The sequence below is a fragment of the Sus scrofa genome, chromosome 14 (genome assembly GCF_000003025.6).
Source record: "Sus scrofa isolate TJ Tabasco breed Duroc chromosome 14, Sscrofa11.1, whole genome shotgun sequence".
Lineage (NCBI taxonomy): Eukaryota > Metazoa > Chordata > Mammalia > Artiodactyla > Suidae > Sus > Sus scrofa.
In genome coordinates this window covers 95,783,412-95,805,500 of record NC_010456.5, presented here as the reverse complement: position 1 = coordinate 95,805,500, position 22,089 = coordinate 95,783,412, and the positions used below count along the sequence as shown (strand labels likewise).

The window sequence follows — 22,089 nt, the reverse complement described above, 5'->3', positions numbered from 1 at the left end:
TGCGATTTTTTTTTTTTTTTTTTTTGAGGAATAGTTTGAGAAGGATAGGTGTTAATTCTTTAAATTTTGCTAGAATACTCCCATGAAGCCATCTGGTCCTGGGCTTTTGTTTGCTGGGAATTTAAGTCACAGAATCAACATTAGTACTTGTAATTAGTCTATTCTTATTTTCTCTTTCTTAGTTCAGTATTAAAGATTATACTTAGGTAAGAATTTGTCCAGTTCTGCAATTGGCATATTTTTCATTGGCATGTAGTTGTTCATAGTAGCACCTTAAGATCATTTGTATTTCTATGGTGTCGGTTGTAACTTTTCCTTTTTCATTTCTGATCTTAGTGTTCTTGCTGCTGCTTCTGATCTTCTTTTCTTGAATCTGGCTAAAGGTTTATCAATGTTTATCAAGATTATCTTTTCAAAGAACCAGATTTTAGTTCTATTGATATTTTCTATTTAGTCTCTATTTCACTTATTTCTGCTCTCATCTTTGATTTCCTTGTAACTTTGGGTTTTGTTTACTTTTCTGTCTCCTTTAGATATAAGGATAGGTTGTTTTTTTTTGTTTTTTTTTTTGTTTTTTTTTTTTTGTCTTTTTGCTATTTCTTTGGCCGCTCCTGTGGCATATGGAGGTTCCCAGGCTAGGGGTCAAATCAGAGCTGTAGCTGCCGGCCTACACCAGAGCCGCAGCAACGTGGGATCCGAGCCGCGTCTGCGATCTACACCACAGCTCACGGCAACGCCGGATCGCTAACCCACTGAGCAAGGGCAGGGACCGAACCCGCAACCTCATGGTTCCTAGTCAGATTCGTTAACCACTGCGCCACGATGGGAACTCCGAGGATAGGTTATTTTAAAGATTTTTGTTTCTTCAGGTAAGCTTGTAGTGCTATTAACTTCCCTCTTAGAACTGCTTTTGCTGCATCCATTAGGTTATGGATGCCATTTTTTGTTTTCATTTGTCTCTAGGTATTTATTTTTTAACTTCTTCAGTGATCACTGATTTTACTAGATATTGTTGTAGTTTTTGTGTATTGTGTGTTTTGTTTTTGTTTTTCCTTGTAGTTGATTTCTAGTCTCATAGCACTGTGGTTCAGAATAATGTTTGGCATTATTTCAGTTTTCTTAAAATTACCAAGGCTTGACTTGTGACCCGAGAGGTGATCTATCCTGGAGAATGTTCCATGTGCAGTTGAGAAGCATGTACATTTGGCTTTTGCATGAAAAGTTTTATAAATATCAATGAAGTCTATCTGTTCTAATGTGTCATTTAAGGCCAGTGTTTCTTAAGGTTCTGTTCAGATGTTCTGTCTATTGATGTAAATGTGGCCTTAAAGTCCCCCACTATTACTGTGTTACTGTTGATTTCACCCCTTATGGTCATTAACAGTTACCTTATATACTCTGGTGCTCCTATGACTGAATATATAATTTTTTTAATATATTTAAAAATTTTTTTTCCGTTATAGCTGGTTTACAGTATTCGGTCAATTTTCTACTGTACAGCATGGTGACCCAGTTACACATACATGTATACATTAATACCTTCATTGATTGACCCCTTGATCATTAGGTAATGTCCTACTTTGTTGGATTCCTTTTTTGTATGTGTATATATTTACAGATTTTTGGATTATGGCTGTCATTGGGGTATTTTCATGGTAGTCTGTTTTTAGATATAAGTGACTTAAGTTGCTGATATTTTATTTCCAATGTGTTTAAAGAATCCTGTGTTTGTATTCTCCTCTCCTCCATGATTATGTTTGATATTATATTTCACACCTAATTGTTTCATAAATCCCTTAACTGCTTAATGTGGATATAGATGACTTGGCTTTTATCTTTCAACCTTATTAGCAGCTTTTGTATATGGATGATTTCCTATCTTATGCATTTATACTGTATGTATGCTTCTACTGGTGAGGTTTTTTTTTATTATTTTTTGTTTTAATTCTTGTTTTTAGTTGTGGCCTTCTCTTTTTCACTTAAAGAAGTTCCTTTAACATTTGTTGTAAAGCTGGTTTGTTGGTGCTGAACTTTCTTAGCTTTTGTCTGCAAAGCTTTTGATCTATCAAATCTGAATGAAAACCTGTTGAGTAGAATATTCTTGGTTGCAGGTTTTCCCCTTTCATCACTTTTAAATATATCATGCTATTTCCTTCTGGCCTGCAGCATTTCTGCTGGGAAATTCCCTTAAGGAAGTTCCATGGTATGATTATAGCTTTTCTCCTGCTGCTTTTAACATTTTCTGTGTAATTAAATAACAAAAATTAAAATATCAGGGTATGTTCCTCTTTGGGCTAATCCTTAATTGGGACTCTGTGCTTCCTGAACTTGGGTGACTGTTTTCCTTTCTCACATTAGAAGTTTTCAGCTATTTTGTTTTCAGATATGCTCTTAGCACCTTTCTCTCTTCTCCCTCTGCCGCCCCTATAATGCAAATATTTCTGTGCTTGATGCTGTCCCAGAAGTCTATTAAACTGTCCACATTTCTTTTTTCCTTTTTCTGTTTAGTGTTATTGGCTCTGCTGTATTGCAGCTCACTGATCTGTTCCTCTTTATCATTTAGTCTAATATTTAGTTTCTCTAGTTTTTTTTTCATTTCAGTTATTTTATATCTGAATATATTCACTGGTGGTTTCTTTATATTTTATAACTGTTAATTTCTAACTTTTCACTGTATACATTTATTCTTCTCCTGAGTTCTGTGATTATGTTCACAATCATCACCCTAAACTTTGTCAGATATATTGCCTACTTCCACTTTACTTGTTGTTCTGGGGTTATATCTTGCTTCATTTAAAACATGTTCCTCTGTGGCCTCATTTTGACTAAGTTGCTATTAGTATTTTATGTATCTGGTTACATTTCCTAATCTTGGAGATGTGGCCTTCTCTAGGAGACATCTTAGGCATCCTAGCAGCACATTGCCTTCTTGTCACTTGACCTGTATGTTCTAATGGTTCCCCATGAGGGCTGCATGTGTCCTTCTTTTGTGGTGGGATGCTTATGTGGGTGGTCTGGTAGGCTGGCTTGGCTTCTGGTCTGGTTGGTTGCCAGAACTTGACTTTTGTGGAAGCTACTGGTTTCAGGGCCTGGTCATGAAGCAGCTGATTGCAGAACTCTTGGGGGCTTTAGGGGTTGATTCACTGGTGGGCAGTGTCCAGGTTACCAGCCCACTAGTGGATAAAGCAAGGTACTGCAATTAGTGCCAGACGATAGTTCCAGACCAGAACCATCTTTGAGTCTGTTTGCAGGTCAAATGAATTTCAAAGCCAAGAATAGATTATAAGCACCTATTTAAAGCTATATCATGATAAATATTATCTTAAATATATTGATCAACTAATACTTTCTAATCAATTCAGTGGATGAAACCCCAGAGGTCTGTCATTCTTCTAATTATAGATGGACTCCTAATATTTTTAATCTTTAATTTTTTTTGAGAGAGATTCCTCTCTAGGCTTTTGGTTCTCTAAATTTCTCTCCACCAAAGACAAAGTGTCCATACTATGCATTTAAAGAAGATTATTAAAACTTTGAGATCTATTAGAATAGTGAGTATTCTTTCTTCCTGGTGATATGCAAAGTTTCAGGAGGCTTATCATAACTTGAATATTTTAAAACATTTCTTGTAAATATGGCACAAACATTTCTGGTATTGTGTATGAGTATGTGTGCAACTGATGTTGGTAGATAATGTGCATATATCCCTTTTCTATATACATTGTATTGTTATCCTATGAAGATGGCATTAAGATTTAATCTTATTTTACTGAAGAAATGGGTTATCAAAATTCAGTTATTTATGGAAATTTATTTCTTTAAGTAACTGGAAGGGTAAAATTACAAATAGAAAAAAAAAATTCCATTTAATGAGGTGCAAATGAACATGGTAAAATTGAATTTTAAGTATTTTGAGATTAATTTGTAGTTTCTTAGAGAAGCTGTAAAATGCTAAATAGATCTAAAAACAAACATAATATTTTCATAGAATTAAAGACAGTAGTTTTACATACATTGATAATCATACCAAATTATTAGACTAATATTTTTAGTCAAAATTTAACACCAAAAATATATTCATAAATTTAATCAGATTATTTTATGAAATACTTCTAAATATGCAAAAAATAAAAATTATGAATATAGGAAATTATTCATGTACTTTAAGATGCCAAAATAATGAACTTTTAAAATATTATAAAATTGATTTATATTTAGGGTTTTTTTAGATTTAAATACTTAGTATAGTTATTTTTAGGCATAATATTAAAAAGATGCTAATATCATAAATATTTCCTATTCAGAAAATCCTATTGATAAAAATTATAATTGCAGGTATCGCTGGGCAGGCAAAATATAACCACTTGAAATTTATAAACTATTCTATGTACACAGTGAATTTTGATTAAATGTAGTTATATAGAGAGCTCTTAATACTTCAAAGGTTGATTTTTTATACTGAGAAATCTTAACACAACACTTCAAGCTAGACTATATAGACAGGTATGTGCCATTTAATTAAGACGGTAGCTCTGTATTTGAGATTCATGTTGGTGATGTACTCAAGTCAAAAACTACAGTTTTTGAGTGCCTGCTACATACCAGCCATTTCCCTACATTCTTAGATTAAAGCAATCACTCAAAACTTGCAATATAATATAGCAATCCTAATATGTATTTCCTGTTTTGAGAGAAAAGGTACCATCAGTTTTTGTCAGAAATGCATAGCCACAGAGTTAGGTTTGCCCTCCATCATGAATTTCCTCTAGAGTATGGATTTATATTTATAGGTCAGCTGAATTCTGCATATTTACAGTAGATTCTGCTTTTCTCAAGCACTGTCAATACATTTATATGCCTTATTTATAAAATAGCACAGAAGATATTTGTCATATACCATGAATATTTGTGCCATTTCTTAGTGACTGTCACAGAATGAAGTGCATCTTCCTAGAGACTTAATTTTAACTATTAGTCAATACTTTAAAAATTTAGAGTTAAACATATCATGGAGGAGAGTGTTAAAGTCACAATGATACTTAAGATCTTTGAAGTGTTGTATATTAAATAGCATGCTTTTATAAAACCAAAGCCCAAAAGATCATCTTGGAAGCCTTCTAGTCATAAGAATGTTTACATAGTATCATATCAATGCCTACAATGATATGTTTTTATATACAAAATATGAATTTCTGATAAACATACACAAGGGTAGCATCTTAATTAGGATTATATGAGAAGACAGTTACTCAATTTTGAATTGCTCGTGGTCTATTCAAAGTCAGATATAAGTTTTAGTTGTTTTGCTTGAACTGAATGGAGAAAAAAATAGCATATGGTGGAAAATAAGGATGTACAGAGAAAACATTTTGAGACTTAGCTGACATTTTGAAACTGAAACCAAACAAATTTTCTTTGGGACATGTAATTGATTTAAAAAAAGAAGTATTAACTGATAAGAACCTAATCACTGTAGAACGTTTGAGAAATCTCAAGATTTGAGGTGTCTAAAGAATATGAGTAATAGAAAAAATACTTTCATATTTTCTACTCATCGGATGGAAATGTAGAGGTATTGGTCATTAATACAAAACTCGAAAAATGCTTTGTTTTTAACAGTGTGCATTCCATAAATCTATTCACTATAAAGAAATATTAAACTCAGATTTCTAAGACTTGGGACACATTTTTAAAGGTAGCATTTAAATTATTCACTGTGAAACCATGTATAACCTTTAGTCTCACTCTTGTCAGACTAAATAAGGGTCCTCCTATCCCTCTAAAACTACTTTTAAGGATAGTAAATGACCCCTGTAGAGATGAATGGAATGCTATTGCCTTACTGATGATGCTCACATTCTGCCTATCCCTAAGCATTAAGATAAAACCAAGAACATTAATCAACATTTTTACCAAAACATGCTTCTCTATAAAGATGGTCATGTCATCAAGCAAAGCAAATGTGTTTGCAAATATTTTTTTTTAAATGTGACTCCACTATCATTAAATCTTTTATGGATGTTTTCAAGACAATATAATACAGAAAAGATCAATGGTTATAATTTTGATGATACCACACTATCAAACTTTCAGACACTCAATATTTATGACAACTATCATGTTCATATTGACCTTTGGAATGATGGCAGTAATCCCCTACAGCTAAATAAGGCAATGATACCACCAAGCCACACTAAGTGAATTAATGTATTTTCTGACTTTTATTTTTGGCAGAACAGATTTTTCTAAAGGGTAAAATTAATCTGAGCTTATAAATACATATACATATACTACTCAAATTTTGAAGTATGCAAATTAGTATATTGAGCGAGGGACAAGAAGGAGAATTGGCCTTAGTGATTTAATCTAGCAACCTATAGTTAACTCTCATTTGACATATTGGCAAACCAAAAGAATTCTGAGTACTCTACATACATTAATCAATGTCTGTCTTTTCTACTTTAACCAATTTGTCATCACTCATTTTTTTCTAGCCACTTTTTTTCTGCCATATCATAAACTTACCCTCAATGTTCATCCTTGTCTTGAATTTTCCTGTCGGATATGTAAATGTCCTAGCTAAATAGGTGGTTCACACCTTCAGTCAGTTCTGCTGAGGGCTCTGCTCAAATCTCACCTCCTTAGAGAAACATGTGAAATAGCACCACTGCCTCCCTGCTTGTCTGTCACTTCCAGTTCTCTTGGCTGATTTACTTTTCTTCCTGGAGGTTTAATCTTTGCCACCAGGGGAGGACTGGTTTCATTTATTTTTCTGGTGTTCCTAGTATACCTTGACTGGTAACTCTTCTTTCCTATTCAAAACCATTTTAAGAAGTAGCCTCCTCAACTACACACAGGTCTGACAATTCAAATCACTGTTTTGTATCTTTATAAATTTTCAGAAGCAAACAAGCAAGGAGAAAAATAACAGGAAAAACAAGAACTGGCAAAAGGATAGTGTTTAATGCTCTTATAATGGAGAGAAACTTGTTTCTAAAGTGTTTTGAGTTAGTAAAGAGTTCTGTACTAAGCAGACAGCATGAGAGAACTGATGTGAGAATTACAACTGGACAAGACATATAATCTAGAAAACAAAGATAAGGATTGAAACAAAAACAAAACAAAAAACCCTTGCCTCTGGCTACCAGTGGCAAGTAGTTTGGGCATGTTAAAAAGAAAGCTTTAATATATCACATCTGCACATTCTATTAATATATCACATCTGCACATTCTATTAAATAAACTCATTTGTATTTTGACCATCCTGAATATACTTTAATGGTCCATAGCTGTGACAATTCCCTAAACCCTTTTGAGCACAATTCAAGAGATTTGTTTTTATTGAAGGAATAAGTATATACAATTTTCCTGAAATGTACCACCTGATAGGAAGTTAAAATCTAGATTTACTGTATTCTTCAGTTTCATGAAGTAGTGATAGATGAAAGAATACCAAGTACTTTCATATTCATTAATCCACCTGGCAAACTTACAGCGTATTTAGTTGAATTACATTAGCAATTCCAGGTGGAAATATGTGGCATTTGAACATTTGTTTTGCAAACTGCTGTAGGAAGTATTTTAAGTCCAAAGAAATGTTTCAAATCATCTGGGGGTTACTATTTTCATCCAGTGCTTGCTGAGAACCTTTATACTGTTGAATATTAAAGTTAATAAATGGCAGTAGTGATCCATTTTCAGATCCACCAATGCCCTAACAGAAATAGTCATATCCTATTGCTTCACAACAAAGATCAATATCTAGCAGCCAACAGTTGTTCATGAGTCACAAAAATAAAAGCCACTCATGATAAATAAGAATTTGGGAAAGAGTCTTTAGGGTGGGGTAATGGTGGAATCTGAGAGCATGCATGAAGAAAAGCAGCTGTAGACAGAATCTCCAGGAGTTTGACTCTAGAACCAGTAATTTAACTTTGATGCTTATCCCATCCCTGAGTGTCTAAATTTTCATCAGAGACTCACTCCCAAATTAAACTCAGACTATACAACCTAAGTGTAAACAGTGTGCTGGTTATGCAAAGAAAGCTGAAAGTTAAGTCCCCTCCTGAAAAATAGGTCATCTAATGGATGTCCTTTCCCCCACGCAAAAGAATCACTGTCTTCTATATCACCTCAATTCAGTTCTCTCATCTTGATGGCCTCCATTAGTCAAAACACTGGTGACATGCAGGGCCTATGAGCCACACAGATGTGTCTTGTTTGGCTCATAAAATCAAAATTAAATTTGAATGACAATTTTAATTTCCTATATTGAAAAAAATTGAAGGATATTTTCTATACAGTTACAAGTAGAGAGAACCTAACAGAACTTCTTCCCTCCTTGTACCACACAGGCCCACTTTTGTTGCCCACCAAGGCCTATGGCTCATGTTCCAACAGTCTATGCAAAAAAAACAAGTACGAGCTTCAGCTGATTTCCCTAGTGACTTAGGGTTTAGATACTGTCTTTACAGAAGAAAAAAAAAAGTGTTCATTGTAACAGTATCATTTGGGATTAAGCCCTATGTAATTCAGATTTATTTTCATTTTTATTTACTTTTTAGGGCCACCCCTGTGGCATATAGACGTGTGCAAGCTAGGGGTTGAATTGGAGCTGTAGCTGCTGGCTTATACCACAGCCATAGCAACACTGGATCCGAGCCATGTCTGCAACCTACATTACAGTTCATGGCAATGCTAGATCCTTAACCGACTGAGCAAGGCCAGGGGTCCTACCTGCATACGCATGGATGCTTGTTTAGTTCACTACTGCTGAACCCCAATGGGAATTACTCAGATTTATTTCTATTAGACATAAGGTTAAAGTAAAGGATTCAAGGAAAAAGGAAAACTATAACTGAAATAGAATGTGTTTTTCCTTCATTCCAACATGACCATTGCATATTGGATGCTATATAGTCAACATATGAGAAAAAGGAAGATCATAAATGAAATACATGATTAAGTGTCAATACAATTTGATAACCTGGGATAAGTGACAACCTATTTTCTTAATGCTTAGAAACTTTTCAAGTCATTCCACAGTTAAATATTCAGAAGTTTGCTGCTGCTGACCTTTTAGAAAATGATACTTTGGCACAAATGAAAAGCAGAATGCATTGTTGCATTTGTAGCTCTAACAGTAATGAGCAGAGCCAATTTGTTTTCTACGGGAAAAGTTGTCCTAGTCACTATAAGAGAATTAAAATACATGAGTATTTTTTTTTTTTAATATCAACTTAGGTCTAATATCGACAAATGTAGTTTGGATAGTTTCACTTAACTCCTTCATAATTTACATAAAAATTTGATTTCCTCATTAATGTGTATATCTTTCACTAGAAAGAACTCAGAATGACTTGATATGATTGGGAAAAATAAAATGTGTAATCATGTTTCTGAGGCTATGCAATATCCACAGCAATCTAGCCAGAACAACACTAAGGTCTTGAAAAAAGATTTAATATTTTGGCACCTTAAGAATCGATTTGAGATATATAATTATAGAACAATAGAAACATATTTTTTCACATTTTTACAGAAAAATAAAACTTTCATATGCACTAAACATCATTTGCTTGATGTCAATGCTAATGATCTCATAACACCATACAAAATACTACTTTGAATACTTAGTTTGTACAATCATCTATTTACCATCTGTATAGAAAGAAGCTCTATTGTTAAATTGCTGTGTCCTGTAAGTGTATAGTAGGCTGTATAAAGCCTTTTTATTTTTTAACTTGGTTTTTAACTTTTCTGTATTTCAGATAGAATTCTAGGAGTTTTTAATGCAAACCACCCAAGAGATTGATGTTATTTACCTTGGCAATAACACAATGATGCAGAATAGAGGTAGGATAAAAGTGCCTTTAGAAAGTAATTGTTTAAAACCAAACTCTTAGAACTATCACTCTCATAGGACATATATTCTAGATCTCTCTTTTATTTTCATCAGTAAGACTCTATAGTTTTTCAGAAGCTTAATATCTAAGAACTTATATTTCAGGCTTTATTATGTAAATTATGTAGCCAACACTTCGTTTTGTGTCTTATTTGGAGTAACAGAAGTACTTACAGAACTGAGAGGCAGAATTAAAACCCGAAAGATTTTAACTGTATCCTTGTTTTGACACAGTGAAAGAAATATGGCCTAAGGACATGCTCAGATAAGGATTTCAATGTTTAATAACATTGGCCAATTTTCATGAGCCAAGGACTATCTATGGGAACTCTATTGATGTTTTTCACCTCCTGTATATCACTAGCATCTTCAACCTCTTGGTGGCACCCTCAACCTCTTCCACTTTACTCCAATAGAACACTATTGTCCAGGCTGATAACTTGGCATCTCCTCTCTTCTCAATATTTTGTTCAGTCTCTCATCTGGGGTTCTAGTCATCATCTACTGAGCTATATTCTACATAATTTACTCTTCTGCCACTCTAGTTATTCTTGTAAAATATTTTCTGCCAGTTTAGACCTTACTTTTCATTCTCTGAAGAGGCAGAAAGGGAGGGTTCCAAACACTTGGATGCCAAAAAGAAAACACACACAAAAAAAACAAAAAACAAAAAATTCTCGTCATACTTTGTTTAAACCTTGAGAGTATTCATAAAACAAAACATTTGTTATTTGTGACTTTTCTTTGTATAAGTGCAAGGCCTATTTTACTAAGAGTGTATGTAACTCTACCTGCAGGCCTTTGGGGGTCTGTAAGGCACTTGTTAGGCTAACTCCTTTGCTTACAGTTGCCCATTGCATATCTTATAGCAAAGAAGGACATCAAGATAAAAATTTAATCTACTATTCAAGCTCAGTGATTGTGATAATGGAGGAAAATGATGGTGTGGTGAGCAACTTCTAAATGCCCCTCAATATCATAATTCTTTCAAAGAAAGAGCCAACTTGCCCTCCCTTCCCTAGATAGATTTTTTTGGGCCAAAGAAACTTCACAGAAGGAATGACCAACTGAATTCATTGTTCCTTTCTAAAACCTCCTCTACCTCCCCAGAAGCACAGGATGGCCTATAATACTCAACTCAGTTCATACCTAGCTCTGGAATATGCCCTGGCAAAGGCCAGGACACATTTTCATTAAATCAACTGTGACATCCTCTTTTGAAGCAACTTTCATAATGTGAAGACACTGTCACCTTTCATTTCTCATATTTTCTGTGAGCCCACAATATCTCAACTTTAAAACCATAAAGAGCATTTAGGATGCCCTTCTAATCTCTCGCCTAGATATAGTAATAGCCTTTTGCCTCTGAATCTATCCACTTTTGCACAATCATAGTGTTCAAACCATGACTTCAAACCATTTTATTGTCCCCTTCGCTCAGCGTTGCCTGTGTATTTATCTAGTTTTTGAGAATTAGTCTGAACCAGTTGTTCCAAAGTCTGAATTCCATCCCATAGATGTAAAGCAGCCAAAACCCTGATTTGGCTGGCACTCAGGGGTAAGCTTTAGATAGTTCTAGTAGAACTGTTCCTGCCCTTTATCCTTCCAGTAAGGACTTAATGCTATTAAGGAAATCAGAGTCCAGTAAAGCTAAAAAAAAAAAAAAAAAAAAAAAATTCCTTATTTTTTCTTTAATTTTAAACTTAACACTACTCTCAATACTAACCTCACAGTGAAAATGAGGAGATAGAGATTTCCCACACACCCTTGCCTCCATACATGTATGGCCTCCTTCATTATCAACATCACTAACTAGAATGGCACATTTTGAAAAAATCAAGGATGAACCTACATTGACACATCATAATTGCCCAAAGTCCATAGTTTACCTTAGGTTCCCATTATTGGAATAGTATATGGATTTGGGTAAATGTATAATGACATATCCATAATTAGAATATCATAGAGTGCTTTTACTGCCTTAAAAATCCTCTTCATTCTGCCTATCTTTCTCCCACCTGCCCTTGGAAACTGCTGATCTTTTATTCTCCCTATATGTTTACCTTTTCCAGAATGTCATAGTTGAATTCATATAGTATGTGTGCTTATCAGATTGGTTTCTTTTATTTGGTAATATGGACTTAAGTTTCCTCCATATCACTTCATAGCTTGAGAGCTCATTATTTTTAGTGCTAAATTTGTCTGGATGTACCAGAGTTGATTTATCCATTCACTTGCTGAAGAACATCTTGCTTGCTTCCATGTTTGGGCAATTCTGAATTAAGCTCTATAAATGTCTGTGTGCAGGTTTTTGTGCATACATAGTTTTTACACAAAGAAATTCTAGATACTCTCATTTAATAAGATAATGTTCTAAGTCTCTCAGTATACATTTTCCACTCTAATTCTAACTGCTCATTAAACATGATCTATGTACTGGGTTGAGAGCCTTCTCGTGGTGGTCAGGAATCAATGGGTTGACTTTGTGTCCTTACTACATAAGCTTGATTTTTTTTTTTTTTTCTGGTAGTTGTGGTAAAAATAAACTGGTTCAGACTGAGGGTGATATAATGAATTTGCTATCAGTATGCTGCTAAGAACAATGATCAAGGAGGGGAACAATCTAACAGATCCCAGGGTGAAAAAGAAGTTTATAGATCTCCATCTTTTAAATTTTTAATTCAAACAAATATGTGTGCAAATGTATTTAGCATGCATATTCACAAAAAGGAAAATGTCCATCCCACAGCGTATAAAATCTTGAAATGCGTGATGCAGGCGAGAAATAATGATCATTCTATGAATGTACCTTAGTGCCTTCTATAAGAAAAAGAGATTTTTAAAAACCTGAGTTACTTAAAAACTATACTATAGTAGAGGATATATTTAGCAATAGAGATTGTTTTAGCTATAGACATCAATAAAGTAAGCCAAAGGCAAGTTGACCCACAAAACCTACCAGTGTGGTTTAATAAAGGATTTGATATGATTTATTTTAATAAGCCCTAGAACCTTAAAAAATAAATGGTTATTATAATGTTAAAATAGGATACGCACATGATTTGTTACTATCAATTAGAAAGATGCAAGAAAAAAGAAACTACGTTTTAATAAAACTGGAATTAATTGTTTTATTGGGATATTCCTTAGATTGTTTAAAGAAAAACATGAAAAGGTTTTCACAGATAGTGTCCTTTAGACTTTTAAGGCAAGGATGATTACACATTACATTATAATATCTGGCAGAGGTTCATTTGATCACCATATTTTTAGAAATTTAATGTGAAAAAATGTAAAATATGTAATCCCTAGATTGATATTTATACTCCTTGTGATGACACTCAAATAACTTTGGCAGCATTCTGAGTAGTTGGCAGTTTCTACAAAATATGCCAATTAAAGAGCACAACATTACTCCACTACATCATATCACATTCTTCTTAAACATAAATATTGAACTTTCACTACATACCACCATACAACACTGCTATGACAACATCCTTCCTGAGCTCCTTTAAAAAGTGGGATCTCAGCACAAGGAGAGGTAAAATATCATTACCATAGCTATAATTATCTGGTTGGCAAAATAAGCTTGCTCTGTAGAATTACATGTTAAAACTGTTTAGTAAAATTAAATGCTTTTGTTCAGCTCACCATATATGTTCAAGGGAATTGGTGAACAATGAGAAAATACAGGGTTGTCTTCTAGCACACTTATATTTTGTCTCTGATTAAAAAGCAAAATTACTGTAGGATATTTAGAAAACAGACATGTTCACGGGAGAATAGTTAAGGAAATCAAACTATAATTCTATATGCGAGACAATTTTTCTGGTCTAGTATTTTTTCCCGGTAGATACATAGGGGACTAATTTCCAGTTAATTTAAATGCATCATAATAACTCATTGATGTCATACATTTTCAAGTGAATAGGGATTGACTTTAAAAATAAACATTCAACCATATATACTTAAAATATATTTCTAAAATTTGGTATAGACACTTAAATTTGTTTAAACAGAGGCCAGCATTTTTGTGCACATTTTTGGTTGATTCCAAAGGGTGTGAAAGATGTTCAATAATAAAGTTTATGATGATTCTTCTAAAAAGTAAACAAAATTTTTCTAATACGGCACAATAAATCCATGATAAAGTGAATCAATACCAGTATTATGTATACTATAGAAAATGTCAAATAGAGGTAGGTTAAATTCCAGTCTAATAAGACATTTGAGATTCTTTTTTAAAAAGACAAAACACAAAACACTGTTTAGCCAAAACAGAAAGTACAGGTCAAACTCAATGGAAGGACTGTAACAGAATTAGCAGACAAAAATGAGCCACAAAATATTCTCACATTGAGAACAGTTTAAAATAAAAAACAAGACTTAGGGGATTTCCATTTCGTTACCTAATGGAGGAGAATTTTTAAATGTAAAGTTTAGTGAGACTCAGTTTTTGCAGAGCAAAAGTGCTAAATAGTTATTTTGATATGGAAAACTATTTTTTAAGGACTTAATATAAATTAGGAATTAGTTACTTATGGCAGAATGAAAATTCAGATTCCCTCATCTGTTCTAAACCTTTTATTCTGTTCTCTGTTCCTAAGCACTTTCAGTTTTCTGATTCTTAAATCTGCATGTCTAATAGGTCATGGATCTTAATCCTCACCAAATTATAGCAAATTTAAATGACCAGTGCAAGGCTTACCCTGTGGTCCACTTTTTTGGAGGAATAAATTCTGTCTCAGCAAGATGACTAGGTACCAGATGACTAGGTACCAGTACATGTGAAAGTCACTTCTACCTATTGACAAAGTTCTAGCCAGTATCTAGATGTGTTCTTGGACTTATCTTGAATTCAACCAATATTTCTTTTCATCAAAAGAGTATCTCATAATGTAACCCAAGTTAACTATTTCCAGGGACTAACATACTTTAAACTCGTACAGGGGAGAAATTAAAGGGGAACTGTTAGTGGATTTGGTCTGAAGTTTTCATTTAGTACTTCTGCACATATCAAATCTTGAAATGAGAAATCACTCTTGGATTAAGTCATTTATAAAACAAAGCTCACTCACCATTCCGACTCTCTTCATCAATGGCAACTATGGTGGCTGGTGGTCCTCCCCTAGCTAGTTTGCAATCTAAAGAGAAAACAAGACAAAGAAGTAAAAATGCAGGGGCAGTCATTCTGAAATTGAATTCATTCAGATGTATATTGATATTAAAAATCCTATGTTAAATTAATACGCATCATTACTTCAAACACTTTTATATTTAAAAAAATTTCACGAGCTACATAGATTCCATACCACATCATACAGAGACGCTTGGTGTATCATGGAACTGTTCAATTATTTCTGAGAAAATACCAGCAGAGACCACTGGAGAGCAGAAGTCCTTCAGGACAGAGATAATGGGATGGTAATTTAACCCAAAGAAATAACATAAAGGGATGATTAACAAGGATAAATTGTAATTAAAGCTTCACAACAGAAACAAACATAATTGGACTTTAATTGTGATAAAGGGTCTAATTAAAATGAGTGAATAGAATTTTAATGTTCTAAGGAGAATAAAACAAAGACAGACAAGCAATGCTCATGAGGTTGAGATTTCATTTTTGTCATCTTACCCTCATATTGCCAGTCTGGAGTCAAAAGTATAGAGTCATCAATGGAAGCAGATCAGAAAAATGAAAGGAAGAAAGAATATATGTATATATTTAGTGAGGATTTAAAGATATAAATAGCATTATACAATAGCTGATACATCACCTAATGATTTGTGGAAATGGAATATATAAAATCCTTACATCAGACTTATGACACAGTACCAACAAGTGAACTTGATAATGTATGTCACTAACATCTTAAAAATTACAGATCAATTTGAATGTAACATAAAATACACATTTCCTATGAAAAGGTGAATAAAATTGCTTATGAATTGTCTTATTATCCCTGTGTTAAATCTTAATAGTGTCTGTCACTCAGCAGTGATGACTATAGCCTGTTATTTCAAACACTACTAATACTCAGGAATCTAGTGAAAATATCTAAATAGTATCATGAGCTATAATATCTATAATAATTAAAAATATGGAAGCTTTGACTACAAGATGTCAAATATACACTTCTGGGACACAAAGCGCTCTCCTAGAAAGTACTCAGTCAGCCTGATAGGGCTTTGTTATGCAGTTAAGTGTACATGATACACTCTTGTGACTGCAACATAAATCAAATTTGCTTAAAGCCATCCAAGTTTGTGTGCTATTTTGAAGATGATTTTAAGGCTTATTTAATGAAAATTCTGCTACATATTATGTAAATGGGCATGAATAATAAGGACTTCAGAAAGCACTATTTTATATTTTGATATATGTGCTCTCTCATATTAAGCTTTTAAAATGTCAGAAATCTACAGTTTTTCTCCCTTCATCCTTATCAATGTTAAGGAGTTTCAAGTAGCAGCATTTTTTATCTAAAATTTCTTATATTCATTACACTCCTTCCTATACCCACTGACATAGCACAGCTCCCCACCATTTGTTATTTCTACTCTTGGAGTGGTTTCCTCACTGATCTCCTAGAAGCTTTGTTCTCATCTTGCATTTATTTATTCATTTCATGAGAATTATTTTATGCATCTACATCAAAGGTAAAATAATGTCACTTCTCTTCACAAAAAAAACTGAAGTTCCTTTGGAGTGAAGAAAAATTTCTTAAAAAGAATGTCATGGTCTCAATGCTGTTTACTTAGAATTAAGCAGCTGTGCCCTTTAGTCACATCAGAACCATTATTTTGCTAGAATGTACCTTGTATTGTTAAGGAAATTATGTCACTTAAATACATTTCTGCTTCTACTCCTGCCTGGAAAATTTCTGTTTCTCTCGGTAGAACTAGATTTTACCTATTCCACAGACACTTGCCCATACCTCTGATCAGAATTAAACTTTTACTCTCATGTTCTCTTATTATGTTCACCTAACTTTTTTTTCATCTACACACTCAAAAACTACTCAATCAAATGAGTAGATAAATTACTATGTGCTGAACATGGGAATAAAAAAAAATCAACTCATTTCTTCAGAGATCTCGGGTAGGGAAGTTAGAGATCAGATAGAAGAAAGACTCATACACAACCACACAGGTATGGCATGATGTGGTCTGTGAGTCAATACTTTAATAGATTTACTAACAACACAAATGATTAGAGGGCAATGCCTGCACGGTGTGGAAATGGACACATAAAGAAGGTAGAGACAATTTGTGGAAAGAATAAGGGAAACAACTAGTTTTTACGAGAAGCCATTTCTGGGGTTACTGAATGCAGCTCTGTTAGTATTGAAGAGTACTGACATACTCTTTGAAATACAATTATCTCTCTCCTTCGACCCTTCCCCTCACCTCTTTGTCTCTGTGTATATGTGTATGTATATATATGTATATAATATTTATAAGGTCACTGCTTTAAGATCCTCATAGCTGAAAAGTAGTCAAAAGGCATGGGATATTTATGGGTGGATATTGATAGAGGAATAGATATTTAATAACAGGCAGGCAGGATAAAGGGAAAGGAAAGGAGGAGAAAGCTGGGCATAAATATACAAAAACCTCTCACCACTCAGTTACTATTAAATTTATGGTTAGACTTAACTCTGCACAGCTAAGTCAAGTACGAATTCCCATATTCCAGCCCACCCTCCCTCCCTTACATTTCCCACAGTCCTCAATCATTCTGTAGCCACAACAAACCAAATTTACATTAACCATTCCAACTGCTGAAACATCCTTCTTCATCTTCTTACCTAGTTAACTCCTATCTCTGTCAAAAACCTGACAAAGAATCACCTCTTTTAGAAAAGTTTCCTTATTGTTAAGTCTAGGCTAAATGCCACTTCTCTATACTCCTTCAATATATATTATATTCCTGTGGGAAAATTTCTTCAAAGAAATATACAATGTGTGTTTTGTTTTGTTTCTCCCCAAAGCTCCTTCAGATTGAATCTGTGTCATATTCAGTCTTGGTAACCTCTGAACCTGGTTGATCCTGAATGTTTGTTGAATTTTTCTGATCTATAGTCAGTCCAGCTGCAATCTCTCATTGAACATCCCTTCTTGAGCACTGCCAAGACGTCTGTTCTTATTATGACCTTGACAACAGAAATGGCCTAGGAATAAAGGTGTAGATATAATTCCTCCCAGTCAGACTTCTTTAGATGACTTTCACTATGCTTTATTCTTCTAGGAGGTTCAAAAATCCCACAATAAGATTTTTTTTTCATGCCCAACTAATAACCTTTATTCTGAATCAAAACAAAAATTATGCAAAAATTTTAGACAACACTAATGAAGAGAGGCTCATAAAAATAATCTATTAATAGCGTTGTTCACTACAGCCAAAGTATTTGCTTTGGAATGATATGTTCATGAAAGCATAATTAGTTTTGAAATGTACAAAACTATTTTTAATAAAAAGTGTATTCAGAACTGCCTTGAAAAAATAATTTTGCATGGACTAGCCAGTGTGTATTATATATGCAAAATACCCAAGTGGAAATCAAAATGAAAGCTAGAAAGCAATTTGGGGGCTGGATGAGCCTATTCTCAATGGTCTATGGAAAATCTGTCTGCCACAGGAAAGACAGGTTAGCTGATGACGCCTATACCTTGGAAATGAACTCCTGTAATCTATTTAATTTCACCCTTGACTGTTCAGGTTAAATCACAAATTCATTGTTTTTGTGCCTCAAATTTCTAACCTCTCAGGCCTCTACTCGAGTCCCATATCCAATTTGTTGTAAAGTACAGGATATGAATACAAATACCTGAATGCCCAGTGTGATTTATTTCTGCAAATTTGTCAAGCTAAAAATAAGTCATATATATTTCTATATATGTTTAAATTGCATGCAACAAGTCATATTTAAAACTTAAAAAGAGTAAGATGTGTAATAACTGGTTTCAAAGGTACTGAAACTGTGATCATGCTGTTCTTATTGTAGCCTGAAGCTTAAGAGCATGTTCCTCTGTAAAGGTTAAATCCAGAATTGTCCAAATATGTCCATTCCTTACTAGGAAGGGAAAACAGCCAGGAAGAGCTTATTTCCATCTTTAGCTTAGTCTCAAAAAACTTTTATTTAAAGTCAAAGAGTGTCTTTTTAATAAAATTTCAACTGTACTGATTTTTTTTTTTTTTTTACACATTAACATGGCAACTGCCATCAATATGACTAGTGTATTGTACTTCTTCGCCAGACCTCTTTTGAATTCTACTGTTCAGAGAGCTTATGTACTTGCAATATCAAAGGAGCCTTAAATTTACCACTTCAGAATGAACTCTAGTTGCTATCACCAGCCCATACCTGGCATCTTCTAGTAGGTATGATTTCAGTGAATGGCACCAGTTTGCACCAAGTTGCATAAAATGGGAATCAGGGGAACACCTTTGAGCCTGTCCATCTCCCTTGCTTTTTTATACTGAAACCCTCAATACATCTTGAATTTAATCCTTACCGAAGAAACTTGATATCCACCTACAGATTTCAATTTCTGATGTCACTATACTAATCCAATCTCTTACCTATTCAAATAGGTTCTCTTACCTGTTCACCCTACAGGTCATCTTGTCCTATACTTTAATTTTCTATCTTTAACCACAAGGATCTTTTACAAATAAAAACTTGCTTATTTTTTAATGATGTGCCCTTGCATTTAGGTTGAAACAAAATTTTACAACCTCTAACTCTGTACAGTAGGATTTTAGAATGAAAACCAAAATATATGGCCTACAAGGTCCTGCAAAACATAGCCTCCTCCTTCCTCTCTAGTTTCATCTATTTCCATGTTCTCACTTAGGCTCTGGATTCCAAACAGATTATTCTTTTCTTTACTCTATGTTCCATCCTGAGCTACTTCGAGATCTTTCCATATTTCTAGTTTCTCACCTTCACACTCAACTCATAATTTACTTTCATATCCTTTAGATTTTAATATGTGCTTCACCTTCTCAAAGATCATTTCTGATCTCCAGTTTCCCTGATACATACTTCGATAACTCTGCCTTCTAATATCAGTTTATGAATATCTGGTTCCTTGCTGACAGAAAACACAATGATGATCTAGATCTTGTTTCTGTTTCTCAGAATTGTATTCATAGGGTAAGTTCTTACCATGTCGTTGACTCTCAGCAACTATTTCTTGAATGCACAAATGAAGAGCCTCAACCAAATATCCAACAAAAATTTCTAAAAGCCCTCTACAACCTAAGTTTTTTTTAATCTTTGAGATGTCATTGTCTTTATTAGCTCCCTATGATTATCAGTGAAATATTTTAGCACCTATCAGAGTATTTGATACATTATTATAATCATTCAGTATATTTGTTGAAACAGAATATCCGCCTCATGACAAATGGATAAAATAACCAATTAAATCATTAGCATTTGCCATTTCAAGTCTTTCGGGGGAGATGTTTAAAGTGTTAAAGAAATTGATTTCTAACACGTTATATAGAGTTGAAGAAAATGTGCTTAGAAATCGGGAAACTAACTTTTACATCTTTGCCTTTTAATACTTGTGTAAAATTAGATTATTAACACCTTACACCTCAGTTTACATAAATAAGTGTAATAGTATAACTACCTCATAGATTCATTAAAAGTATAAATGAGATAAATCTATAATAATTTCTTAGAATAGTGCCTGCCAAAATGTATAGGCAGAATAGATGCACCTTTAAATTTTAAACTATCATTATTTTAGGAGGGATATATTGGAGAATCACTTCTATTTTTTCCTTTGATCAAAAGATAGTAGAGAATCTGTTGGTTTTCCCTAAACTTCCAGTGAGGGCTGATCTTATTACATATGTAGTTGTGAAATGCATTTTCATTAAGAGTAAAAGCAGTCACATGGTTTGTCACTGATAGTCTGTATGGACAGAAAAATGTCTGAATTCTTATTCCAGATATCAATCTACAACACTATCCTGGAATGAATTTACTAGAGGCAAACAGAGTCCTTGAACTCCAAGTTTAAGGAAGTAATAAGCTGCTCACAGTCACCCACTGGCCCCATAATAGTCTGCAAATTCATTGGTGTCCAAATGATCAAGAAGAAAGATCATGAAAGAGTTAGACATTTTCTGAAACCTCTACTCTTCTCAACATATTCTCTCTCTATTATTACTTTGGATACTCAAAGTCATCTGATCTCTCCTGTTTAGAAGCTTTCATTTTCATGAACACGTGCTCTGAATTACTTATTTCAAAGCAATTTGACCTCTCATTCAAAGGAGTGCTGTGCTCTCTTTAAATTCCATGCTGTACAAACATTTTCTTTCAATTTGCTTGTCACAAGCAGCAACAGTGGGACTATCCTCATTTGTTCTGTTGATCTTTGGAATATTCATTTCCAGGAAATTACAAAAAGGAGTGAAATTTTAAGACAAAACTCCTTGTTTTACATTTTGACTCTCATCCAAAAGAAAAGGAGCTCAACTTTGAAATTTATAAGATCAATAGAAACATACTCTAAGTTGTACCATCTAAAACTACAGTCAACAAAGACATGGAGTTAGCGCATGACTGAAGAAAAGCAAAATGAACTGAGTAGAAGTCATTTTCAATTCGAGTAAGATATTAGCATAAATAGATTTCAAATTTGACCATAGTGGGAAGAAGGTATATTTTCTGATGCCTAAGAATCATCATTAAACAGATTACATAATATGATTAAGATGTTCCAACAATATGGTCTAATAATACCCCTGAAGGCATTGATGATTATTGCTGTACATCACTGTTTTCTTTCATTGGGACAATTTACTGTAGAGGTCATGCCTTCTACATTTTTTTTTTCAAAAGTTAGTATTTATTACATTATTCTAATTGGTCTATCAACAGTAGACTTGTATATGGATGGTACTTGGAGAGAGAAACCTGTTCTCATTCTTAAGTTAATGGATCCAAGTAATAGACAAAAAATAAAAATGTAATAGCTATAGGAAGAAGGCAGCACAGGAAATAAACTGTAGAAATCTGAACAGAAGACCAAGTAATATTTTTAAATTTATTTTTTATCCTGTAAATATTACTAATTATTTCATAATTTCATGTAAATACATTGTCACATATGTTATAATCTATATCTAAATGTAATTTTCTTAATTCATACTG

General features: G+C 33.6%; 1 protein-coding gene and 1 long non-coding RNA gene across 2 annotated transcripts in view; one reads left to right on the top strand and one right to left on the bottom strand.

The window, feature by feature from the left end:
* Window positions 1-22,089, bottom strand: part of PCDH15 (protocadherin related 15) — an 857,865-nt gene that overhangs the window by 582,532 nt on the left and 253,244 nt on the right. Inside the window, 2 exon segments of the mRNA XM_021073535.1 lie at window positions 14,986-15,051; window positions 15,543-15,557. Coding sequence (XP_020929194.1) covers window positions 14,986-15,051; window positions 15,543-15,557 — 81 coding nt within the window.
* LOC110256793 overlaps window positions 1-22,089 on the top strand; it is a 53,521-nt gene that overhangs the window by 20,434 nt on the left and 10,998 nt on the right. The window lies entirely within an intron of this gene.